Source organism: Eufriesea mexicana, unplaced genomic scaffold (genome assembly GCF_001483705.2).
Source record: "Eufriesea mexicana isolate 0111107269 unplaced genomic scaffold, ASM148370v2 scaffold5018, whole genome shotgun sequence".
NCBI classification, from domain to species: domain Eukaryota; kingdom Metazoa; phylum Arthropoda; class Insecta; order Hymenoptera; family Apidae; genus Eufriesea; species Eufriesea mexicana.
This window is the reverse complement of record NW_016912973.1, coordinates 284901-296331: the sequence shown is the minus strand read 5'-3', so window position 1 is coordinate 296331 and position 11431 is coordinate 284901. Positions and strand designations below refer to the sequence as shown.

General features: G+C 48.6%; 1 protein-coding gene across 1 annotated transcript; it reads left to right on the top strand.

Annotated features, from left to right (window-relative positions):
- The first annotated feature begins 7115 nt into the window (after window positions 1-7115).
- On the top strand, window positions 7116-7826 carry LOC108551791 (ATPase family AAA domain-containing protein 2). The gene is made up of 2 exons (XM_017906059.1): window positions 7116-7391; window positions 7624-7826. Exons 1-2 carry the CDS (start codon window positions 7219-7221, stop codon window positions 7703-7705), a joined length of 255 nt encoding a protein of 84 aa, XP_017761548.1. The 5' UTR covers window positions 7116-7218; the 3' UTR covers window positions 7706-7826.
- Window positions 7827-11431: the final 3605 nt, after the last annotated feature.

The window sequence follows — 11431 nt, the reverse complement described above, 5'->3', positions numbered from 1 at the left end:
GGGAATAAACAAAATTGACACAAATTCGGGAACGAAAATAACGAAAGAAAACGGGGAGGGTAGGTGTGAAAATTGCGGGAATTTCTTTCGCGAGAGAAGTATTTTTTCAATTTCGCACATACAAGGTATGGCCAGTTCAACGAGTTATTTTCATCAAGGTCGCCAGTCATAACTCTCCTCCCGCGACCCGGTATCTTTCTGCTTCTTTTTCAACAATGCAGCCTATCATCCCTCTCACTTGAATTTCTTTAGACGCAGTAACGACGAGTGGACATTATTTGCAACGGACAATTCAAAAACTGAACGTCGTTAACTACTTTACACGATACCATACGTTCTACAGAGAATGTGTTCTCCACGTTACATTCACTTACGTCCATTTCTCTTTCGCTTCGTTTCGCGATACGCTTCTGTTACAGCCACTTCGAATTTTACCCTACAGGGATTGTGATACGAAGGGGATAATGAATCGCGTGCATCCTGTCGTAGCTTGATGAGTCGGTGGTACTCTTCGTATTCTCATTACTCGCTATTACGAATTGCGTAAGCCTCGAGAATATCGATAGTCTAATAATATGCGTTGTTTCGGTTGTTCATGGCTCATCGGAACTCGCATTTTCATCGTTCGCGTTGGTCTCATGGTTACGGATACATTTCCCGCTATTTTCTCTCCAATGCGCGCCTTTATACGCTTGTCTGCCACTGTGGCGCGAGGAAAGTGTTTTCTCCTCCCAGTTTGCCATAGAGAAACCGGGGATCGCGGTGTATTGGCAAACCTGGTCCCTCCAATTTTAGATGCTTCGCCTTCTTTTTTTCCCTCTGCTTCCTCCACGCAGCTTCGGTTCAGCCATAGCCGCCACTACTCTTCCTCCTTCTCCTTCTCCCCGTCTTCCTCATCTCCTTCTTCTTATTCTTCTTCATCTTCTTCTTCTTCTTCTTCTTCTTCTTCCAACCATCATCTTCTCGCGGGTTGCCATTTTATTTTCACGAATGCGCCCGCTATTTTTGGCTGTTCTAGAAAACCCGCCTCTCCTTTTTCCGGGTCTTGGCAACCACGTTCGGGAGGCGATCGCGAGCGAACGCGTGCCGCGCGCGAATTTATTCTTATGCATGACTACTGAAAAATATTGGGCGTAACTATCATTGCCAAAAAGCCAGCCGTTCGAACCGAGTTGCAATTTTTGACGGTCGTTCGATGCACACAGACAAGTGTTGCCTCGAAATCTTTCCGCTCGTGCTGTGCCAAAAAGTTAAAATTTATCTACAATGTACCGGTTTTCAAGGCAGCAAGGATAAATACTTGCCCCCCACCCGTCAAATTTTCGTCGCCCGTGCAGTTTTTCACGAGACGATCGGCACTGGGAATTTCATAACGGAAAGGATCAGAGGGGTGAGCAACGCGGCGTCACCGAAAATATTCAATTCGATATATTCGAAGGGGTACGGAGTAAGCGGGGTGGAAAATTTATTTTACGCATTGTGTAAATAACGCGCGAGCTGCACACAGCGAGCAAAGCGTTGCACAGATAATGCGTGCAGTCCCATCAGAATTGTGAGTATTGATCGTTTCGTAGTAAATATATAGTTTGCACTAGCGCGTCCTAGTGTATTCTAATATGTCGATAAATATGGCGGAATAGTGTCCATCGGGTGATGACTATCGGCAAAAGTGGGCATTTCGTTTCTTCTACGTGGCGAGTGAGGGGAGCGAAAGGAGGGTCAATGACCTCACAGAAAATCGATCGACTCGAGATCAGAAAGGACGAGGGTCAACGTAGAAATTGCAATCTCGCTAATAACGAATCGTGCAAAAAACATAGACGGATAAAAGTTGGCGGAACCATTTTTCGATCGCAGGGATTCGAAAGAGTCAAAGGCGCGAAAAAATTGCAGAGGTGGCGCTCGATGTTGGGACCGAAAATATCGGGGAGTACCTGCGGGAACGACTATGAAAAAATGAGTACATTTTTTCTACGCTAGGATTTTTGTCGAAGCGCAATTGTTATGAAAGCACAAAGGCGAAGCACAAACGAAGGAAAAAATGAACAGTCCCGATGAATTCAATTATACGAAAAACTGTAATACCATCGACTAGCAAAATGTTCTACAGAGTTTAAGAAAATTCTACCTGGACGAGTTCCCTGCCTCCGCGAGAAAGAAAGGGATGAAAAGGTGCGAAATAATCTGAAGTCGAAAAAATTAGGTTGATTTTTAGTTCAGTTCGGTAGAGGCCGATTCTAAATGTCCGACGTAAGACAATCGAGTTCTTCAACTCTAGAGAGACCGATAGAAACCAATTTATTTAGCGTTACAGCTGTAAGTTGAACTCTACGTGTCTAACTGTATATTCGTCGTTATCGCGTCCATTAGAAGAAGGTCTACGTTATTAAAAAAAAAAAAAAAAAAAAAAAAAAAAAAAAAAAAAAAAAAAAAAAAAGAAACAGAAGAAGAACACGGAATAAAACAATCGCGGCGGCGCAACAAGGAAATGCACAGTCGCTGATCCAGAAATTTCCCAAATACCCGGGAAAATTGGCGTCGGATATACGTACACGCGCACGAGTACCATGTACACTGGCCGTTGAAGTGTGTGGAGGTGCACGGGGGTCGCGATCGAAACCCAGGGATCGAGGAAATCTTTTTTGTCGCGCGAACCTCGCGCGTATTGGCTCACCGTATTTCGTATCCGCGTATTTTCGGACGATTTTCTCCTCTGTCCGTCGCGTGAGAACACGAGGGAGAGGAAAAGAGAAAGAGAAAGAGAGAAAGAGCGGGGAGTGAGAAAGAGAGAGAGAGAGAGAGCTTTTCTCTTCCCACCCTTTTCCCACCTCCTTTCTCTCTATCTCTATCGGTCGCCTTGCTCGGCCCTCGGCAATGCTCGCGCGTCTCTGCGGAACGGGAGGCAACGGACCAGCGTTTAATGTAAATCGCCACGCACGGGCCGCGCGTGCGAGAGTAAGAGGGATGCTCTATAACGCGAGAGGGCCAGAGGGGCGCAGAGAGGGTGGTCGGTGGCGGCAGCGACGCCAGGGACGAAGAAACATACATATGTATGGGTAAATGTGTACCTACGCCCGCATCGCGCTCTCCCTCGCTCCTTCTCCCTCTTTCCCTCTTTCCGCGCCAACGTTCGCTCTCTTTCTCGCTTTCTCCTTCCCAACCTCTGCATCTTTCTCCCCGGCCCTCTTTCTCCCTTCCTCCCACATCTCTTTCACTGGATACTTCTATCCCATTCGGTGGTCGGTCGACTCTCTTTTTCGTTTCAGCTCCATCCCTGTCGCGCTTCGCGCGTGTTCGATCGCCTCCGCTTCCTCTCTCTTCGCGCTTTCTCGCTTCGCCCGCGCCTCGCTCGCTCTTTCCCAATCTCTCCTCCTTCCCTCTCTCTTTCGCGTGACCGTTCCGTGGCTACGTAGCCGCGCGCGTTCTTCTTTCTCCTTTTTTCTCTTTTTTCACCGTTTTTTCCCCCGTCACGCCCCCCGGGCCGACGAGTGATTTTTATAATCTGCTACTTGTTGCGCGGCGTACCAGCGCGGCCAGCGTGCGGCCCGCCCGGAAAAACCGGAAAATAGAGGAAAACAAAAGCGAGCGAACCGGCGCGGTACGACGCGGGGACCAGCTACGTCCAGAGAACCGAACAGGGTGGCCGGCCTGGGCAATGGGGTGGGAGAATGCCGGGGTGGCGGCGGGGGAAAAAAAAGAAAAAGGCACCGCGGGACCAGCCGGCGGATTATCCGCGCCGCTGTGTGCGCGTATGCTCGCTTCTGTAAGCATCTCCCGCGCTCCAGGACTCAAAATCCATCGCTATTCGCGTTTTACTCTACTTTCCCACAGGTATTTTCATCGTCCGAAAATCATTCGAATCGACAGATTTCTATTCGCTTTTCCAACGCAACGTTCGACAGAAAATCCTCTCTGAACAAGGCGACGCAACGCAGAAACGAGTCTCCGTCGATAATTAGAGCCACGTATGAAGGCGAAATCGTACAGAAGAATAGATTAGCGAGGTACCAATTTGCGATAAAGCGTGACGCGAATGCAACGATTAGGAAAAAATTGAGAGAAAAGAGAGATTCCGAAGGATAGAGAAAAGGGAAGCAGGGGGCAAGATGGTAGTGTGTGGTGGAAACGCGGGAACTTGGACTCGCGTAGCGAAGAACCCGTGAGCCGCGCAAAATGGCTTCCTCCTTTTCAGGAATTATCGCGATGTAGGAAGTCTCGGTGGACGTGGTGGGGGTGGAGGTGGCCGCAGAGCGGCTGTCGGCCGAAAGTTTAAAATAGAATATCTCGCGAGTAACTTTCATCGGTCGTCAAAAAATCATGCAGTGTCGTACCTAGCGGGGGGCTCAACCTCCCACCCACCTCGTGGCAGGCATGGCAAGAAGGGAAAGGGAACGGATGGGGAACAACCGCGGGAAGAACGGTGGAACGAGAAGGAAACGACGGGGAGAGCAGCCCTCTCTTCGCGTCGCGATCCGGCAAGCTCTAGGATAGGCACGCGGTTCGACGTGGAAACGCCAGAACATACCCAGACACATGCATGCGCACGAACTGTGCCGCGCGCTCGATGCATCGCCGTGCAACGGCGGCGAGGAACGATCGCGCGCGCGTGTGTGCCGCGAACGCGCGGCGTCGTTCCGCGAGAATTTACCGCCGGTAACTGTGCCCAGGCAGGAAGTTCTCGCACGGCTGAGGAAAGATATTTCAGAGCTTTTGTTGATCGCACCGGCCGATTCCGTATTAGGAATTACCGAGACCAGGCACGTCGACGTTCGATTCTATGCCCCCCAGCCCCCCGACCCACCGGTCCAACTCTGCGCGTGCATCGACTTATTTTTCTTCACGATTTTCCGTCAATCGAATCTCGTGGACAAAGGATATTCCTCCTCCGACCAACTAGCCCTGACGCAAACATTCGGTTCGATTTCCTATTCAACGATGGGATTTTCCCGCGTCGTTCCACAGATGGGATACGCGCAGGCGTCTACGCTAGCACGATATACTTCCGGTTACGCGTTTAACTACCGCCTTGGAAGTTTCTTTAGAAACGATCTTAGAAAAAATTCGCGATTGTAATTCGCTGAGAAATATCGACGCATACTGGATGTTACATTGCAAGTAGATCGATTCATCGATGATCCGAGAGTTTATCGAAAATTGATCGACTCGGCGAGTACGCTCGCGACGAGACACGCTTTTGATAGCGGTAACGATCGGTGAAACTTTTCCGCAAAACGAAAGGCGCGAAAATCACAGTATGTCGCTGGTTTACCGTTCCCGGTACAGTTGCACAGAGGCTACTGCTGCTGCTGCTGGTGCTGAGATGCTGCTGCTGCACGGAGCTCTGATTTTCACTCTCCACGCCAATGAATGACGTAGCGAAGATACACCACGGAGGCAGCGGGCTGATCCGCTCGCTCATATTCGCTAGAGCTCGCGTTCGCCTAGCCGCGCGCGCGAGTAGAGTACACACGGTCTGATCGGGGGCGCATGCGCAGACGCGTTGCGCGCTGCGACTCGACTCGCCTCGGCCCGACTTCTCGGCTCTCCGTGGCTCGCCCTCCCCGCCGCCAAGGTGCATGCATGCATTCTATGCGGCGTGCACCGCATTAGATGCATTTCTAAGTCGCGCCGCAATAAATCGCAGAAATATCGAAGTGGAGAGTCTGCCGCGCTGATCCCAACAGCCTCGAAGAATCGTGGCCGCCCGCGTCACACGCGCTAAACCCAATTCTACGACGCTTGATCAACCACCACCATCAGCACCACCACCACCACCACCACCACCACCATCACCATCACCACCAGGAATCAACGTGATCCAACGCGAACGGACAAACGGACGACGTTGAAGGAGGCCGCCGGCTGAGAAACACCGAGAGAGATACGGACTGGCTCTGCCTGCTACTCGATTTTCCTAGAATACGATAATCTGGTGCGCGAACGAGGGAGCCCAGTTCTTCTCGCCACTCGATCTCTCAACGTGCGAACATCCTGGGGGAGGAAGACACGCTACAATCGCAACGCTCTCGCTCATGAGAGATCGGTTTTCGTGACAGCGTGCGCGCAGCGTACATACGTGCACACGCACGTGCGAAACTGGTGACGTCTTTCGACGTATATCCCATAAATCCCTCTCTTACTCGGTACCGGTGGTGGGGATAGGGGGCTGCTGCTGCTGTACGACGCCGGTGAAAGCTTTTTTCCTCGTCGGACGGGTAAAAAATTGAGGCGTCGCCAGTGATCGGGCCCCGTGATAACGCGCTCGTCCACGTCGAATTAGAATAATGATCCACAGTTGTCGTTCACTGGGCAGGAAGTGATAAAGGTTACGTTCAGCGACCCGACCGCGTGCCAGACGTGTCGCGAACGCGCGCGATTTCCTCGGAAAAGGGCCACAACCACGGATGCGGCAGCGTATTCCAAGGAGGAAGAAAAGAATACGACACACTGAGTCACGTGCGAACCAGTCCCTCCCACTTGCGGACGCGGTGCCGCGCATTTCAGTACACTGAAAATCGTAACATCGCCAAGCTCCGGGAGTACCGCTTCCTGAAAACTCGTGTCGCGACTCTTTTCTCTCTCTCTCACTCTTTTCAACGATTCTTGTAGTCGAATCCAGGCGACACCCAACCCGATCGAGAGATCGCGAGTGAAACGAGGACCGGTAGAATTAGCGAGAAGCGAGTAGTGCCGCCTCGGAAAACGATAGACGCGGGTAGTATCGGCGCCCTCTGCGGTGGCTAGTAGAGTACGGCCCTGGTACACGTTTTCGCCGGCACACTGCACTTGAGAAAAATTCTGCTCTACCGTGCAGAGTTAATCAGGAAGCACGCGCGTTTTTCCGCGACACACGCGGAGGAGACGAGATTCGACTGGCGACTGCCGACCACAGTGTCTCGTCCTCGCCGTAGCGTTGTGTGGAACCACGAACGAGTGTGGTCGGAGCGATGCACGCGGAGATCAGTGCTCGTCAGCCGAGAGATCTTTGAAAGAAAACGAGAGAAAGTGGGAAGAATCGGCGCGCTGTCTACCACTGAGACGAGCAATTCTTTGCGCGACTCGCGTCGATAATAGGCGCGTGCACACGAGACCTATACTTTCGCGGAGGTGTTTCGTCCAACTTCTCTTTTTTCCTACGCCAAACTAGGCGAAATTTTCGTCGGTGATTGGTGCGCAAGTGTGTGAGAGAAACTGATCAGTTTCGGGAATCAGTGTCGGATGAACAGCAAACACGGATCGTACAAAGTGGAAGAGGATGGTGATGAAGAAGACGAAGGCGAAGACGACGAAGGCGACGACGACGGTGATGAGCATGTGCACGAGCATAACCAAGACTATGATAACGGGAGGCTGGTAGATCGAGAATCGACGAGATACGTGTTTAAATACAGGTAAAATTTGACTAAAATTATACGAGAAAACATTTCGCTAATATCGAGCTTCGAGCTTATATCGTTCACTACGTCGAAGAAACCTAGATAGGCGATCAATGATTAAAATAAAATAATCGAAAATGTGAGACACTTTTTTTCTTCTATTCTTAATCTATTGTCGCAACGGGTCACTTCGACGACATGTCTTCCGCGCTGGACTCTAACAACTATTAATATTCCTTGCTTGCAGAACTCTGACCGGTACATGCTTTAGCCGCAAACTAACAAACCGAAAGCACGCGGATTGGAGGAAAATGGCTGATACGGACTAGACTCGAGAATTCACGCTACTCTCGTTTCTTCTCATTTTTTTTCTACCTTCCAATCGCCGTGTCGTTTTCCAGCTTTCTTCGTTGCTTTGCTCGTCTCAAAGTGCACGCTTCGCATACATACTTCCCGCTATAACACCGGTTCCACGAAAACTAGAAAGATACTTCGTCACGTGTACATCGTGTAAATAAAGATCTACGAAGATCGTGGAAATTTGTTCGAATCGCGAAAGAAACTATCGAGGATCGACCATCGTGGCAAGTCATGCCAAGGCTTTTGTAGAACGATCGATCGAATAGGTATTGGAAGGAGAGAGGGTTGGTGCACGGAAAACAGGGAGAGGGGAAGTAGCGTGGTGATTAGTCGCAGTGTTTTGGAAAACAATGCGCAAAATTTCGACCGCAATAAATGATAAAAGAACAAATAAACTTCAACGTCGGAGAAGAGTCAAGTTGCGTGCAGATTCGGCGACTGAACAAACGACGCGGGCATATGTATTGTCCATTATCGAATAAAAATGGAATAAAAATGAAATAAAGCAAGAACAGAGACTGACGTTTGGGAACCTGAAACATTCATTGTCCTTTTTGGCCATTATCTATCCCTCTTTCGTTCACCTAAGATACTTCTTTCTTTCTCTTTGTCCTTTTTCGAAAAATAATAATCAAAGAGGGAGACAAAGTGGCAAACTTATTCGTTCTATACGTTGCCAGTAAAATTACCTAGCTGGAAATTCAGCAATGTTGCAATTCGCGCGATGCGTGTACTCGGGTCGTCTCTATAGCCCCCCTCGAAACAACTCTCGAATTAAACCCTTAAACAGGTCCAACCTGGTGGCACTTGGAAACGTTGCTTGCGTCCAGTGTACGATCTAAAGGGTAGAAAGGTGGAAAGAGAAGAAAGGAAACGAAGAGGATGGAAAGAAAGAAAATAATTCGAGATAGCTCGATGCGTCTACTCCCCTTTGCTACCCCCCACCTATGGACACGGGGCATTACGGATGGGCTCGCCCTTCCCTCTGGGCCCTGTTCCACCCCCCTTTTTTAAGGCGGCCAGCTGCGGGGTCAGTTTTCGACGGGCGCGCGGCGCATTAAGATGCTACGCTCAAAATTTGTCATCAACCTCGTGTCATCGTGTCTCGTGGTCGCGTGAAAATTCGCTCGCCGGTTCTCGCATTTATGTAGGTAGCTGCGGAAACACCATCCCCGAAAATTCCCGATGGAGAGGAACGAACGACGGCCGAAGGAAGAGCGCGAGAGAGAAGGGAAGAAAAAACAGCGTGACGCGAGAACAACCGCCGGATTGCTTCTGCAGTGATGAACGCGTGATGGATATTAAATGGGTGCACGGTACGCATCGACAGATTAATTTCATTTCCACCGGGCCCTGCTGCTTTTCGCGAGCAAGGTTTTAACAAATACGCGACCGCGCCGTGAGCCAGACGATTCGAAATATTAAATGTTCGCTTCTTTCCCCCACTCCCGCCAATAATCCTTTTTTTTTTCATTTTTCTTTTTTTTTTTTTTTTTTTTTTTTTCTTTTTTTTTTTTTTTTGTTTCGTTGCTTTATCGATGCTCGAATTTCACGAACAAATATTTGTCAAAGACCAACCATTCTCGTGACAAAGAGAAAGGGTACAGTCCAAACTCTTCTTGCCAAAGCAGCCGAGCCGGAACATTTTCTCTTCCCGTATTCTCTAAAATATACGTGCTACCATCGCTGAAATTTGCAATCGGGAGGGCGAAGGCATTCTTGGTAACTCAAGGAAAAAAGAAAAGATATCCAGCAACCGTAACGCTATTCTTTCGTCGAGTGCCTAGCGACGAATTATTTTCACCGAGTTCAAATTACACCGAGAAATTTGTGTTCCCGTGAAAATCGCGTGTGCCCGTGAAAATTGCAAAGCTACCCAATGACAGGAAATTTGAACACTTCTTTGAAACGCAGTCTGTCAATTCTACCCTCGTTTACCGTGCCAATCGTTTCGCGTCGTGCAAATAATTAATCGCAAATAATACCGCTTTCCGTGAAAGCTGCGAAAGGGTGAGCTACCCTAAAAACGTGCGGCTATATCGGCTCGTTTAATTTCGCTAATTTCTTTTCTCCCGTTCGCGCGAGCCTGTAGCACGAGGCAAGGGTTGCAGCCCTTGCGTTTCCTTCTACTTCGACCACGACACAAGGAAGACAAAGGTAGAGAGAAAGAGACGTTGAAGGGTTCACGGAACGTTAAAAATCTCGAGGGGTTGCGAGGAAGACGAAAGGGTAGAGAACGTACTAAAGATGACGGACCGAAAAAATAATTATTCCTCGTACACTGGGAAAATTAACATATCCGGAATTATCGGGATAACTGTGATTCTAGGAAGAAAATATTTTCAGAGAGACAGTAAGTAGTTTCTTGGTACTTCAGTGTCAAAAAACCAAATATTTCTCCAACTCTACGCGAATTCTTTATCATCGCTTTTAATCGAAAACGGTGTAAAACACCGAGGGTATTGATCCGAAAAAAGCAACGATTAGCAACGATTAGCATAAAAGAAGGAAAAAACGTTCTTAAAGAACTCTATTATCGTTATGACTCATCGAATCGGCCAATCATCATGCGGAAATTGGATCTCCTCGTTCCTTTTCAAGCGACAAAAACTTCTCTCCAATCTTCTTATCACCGAATTACCTATAAAAGTTCCGAATAACAGGTTCATTGTCAGGGAGCCACTACCCTCGAATCGAGACAGGTTAATTTCGTTCTACACTCGAACAAATTGAAATCTTTATTCTGGACGAAATCAAAATTTCACTTGAAACCATTCAACCTAGAAAAAGAAACGTATCAAATAATATACAGTAAGTAAGATATTTTTCAATCAAAATCGAAACTGTTTCGCTAAAAAAAGGCTGACTGTGTCTTAGACACGATGAGAAGGAACGAGGAAAAAGAGCAGCATTTTGAATCATTGGAGCGTTATTGATTAAAACAATCAAAGAGACCTCTTTCTGTGACGGAACTTTTGAGAGGAAGCCCAACGACGAACGACAGAGAAACGGAGAGTGTCTCGGAGGGGGACAGAGCTACGAAGAGAGGGTGGATCGAGAGCGGAAAAAGATGGCGCAAAAATGGAGGGTGAAAAATAGGAGTGGGATGAGGTCACGGGAATCCCCACCCCCGTTTGCCTGACACTCCTTCTCGAGTGTCCTGTGGGAATACTTGGAAGATTTTCGAATTTCATATCCCCGAGGCGCGTAGCAAGTTTCCAAGGCGTCTTCCATTAACGAAAGCAGAGGGACCGATACGGATTGTTTAGCCGCATGATTTACAAATGGAAATTGCCCTAAAAAGCTTCGTGACTGTTCATCGAACGACGGGGTTGACGACCAAGCCGTCAGAGGCTGGCTTAAAAAATTAATACATATTCCACGTCGAATTAAGCAGTTCGATCAACGTGGAAAGTGAATAATTTCGAGATTTTTCCTCTCCGAACGTACATCTTCTCGCGTGAATATCGTTCGACAAGGTTCGATTCGTAGAGACAATAGACGAAGAGAGATCAGAACCGGTATCGGATCGGAAAAGCGGAAGATCTAATTTTACAAATATTCGCACATTCCGAGTAATTCAAGGCTGCGACTGAGGTTAGCAGGTAGACGGGTGTGGGGGAAGGCAGCACCGAGTTAAAACAAACATTTTTGCGCGTGTGAGCTTCGGCCATAAAGCTCTGCCCGGCCAAATG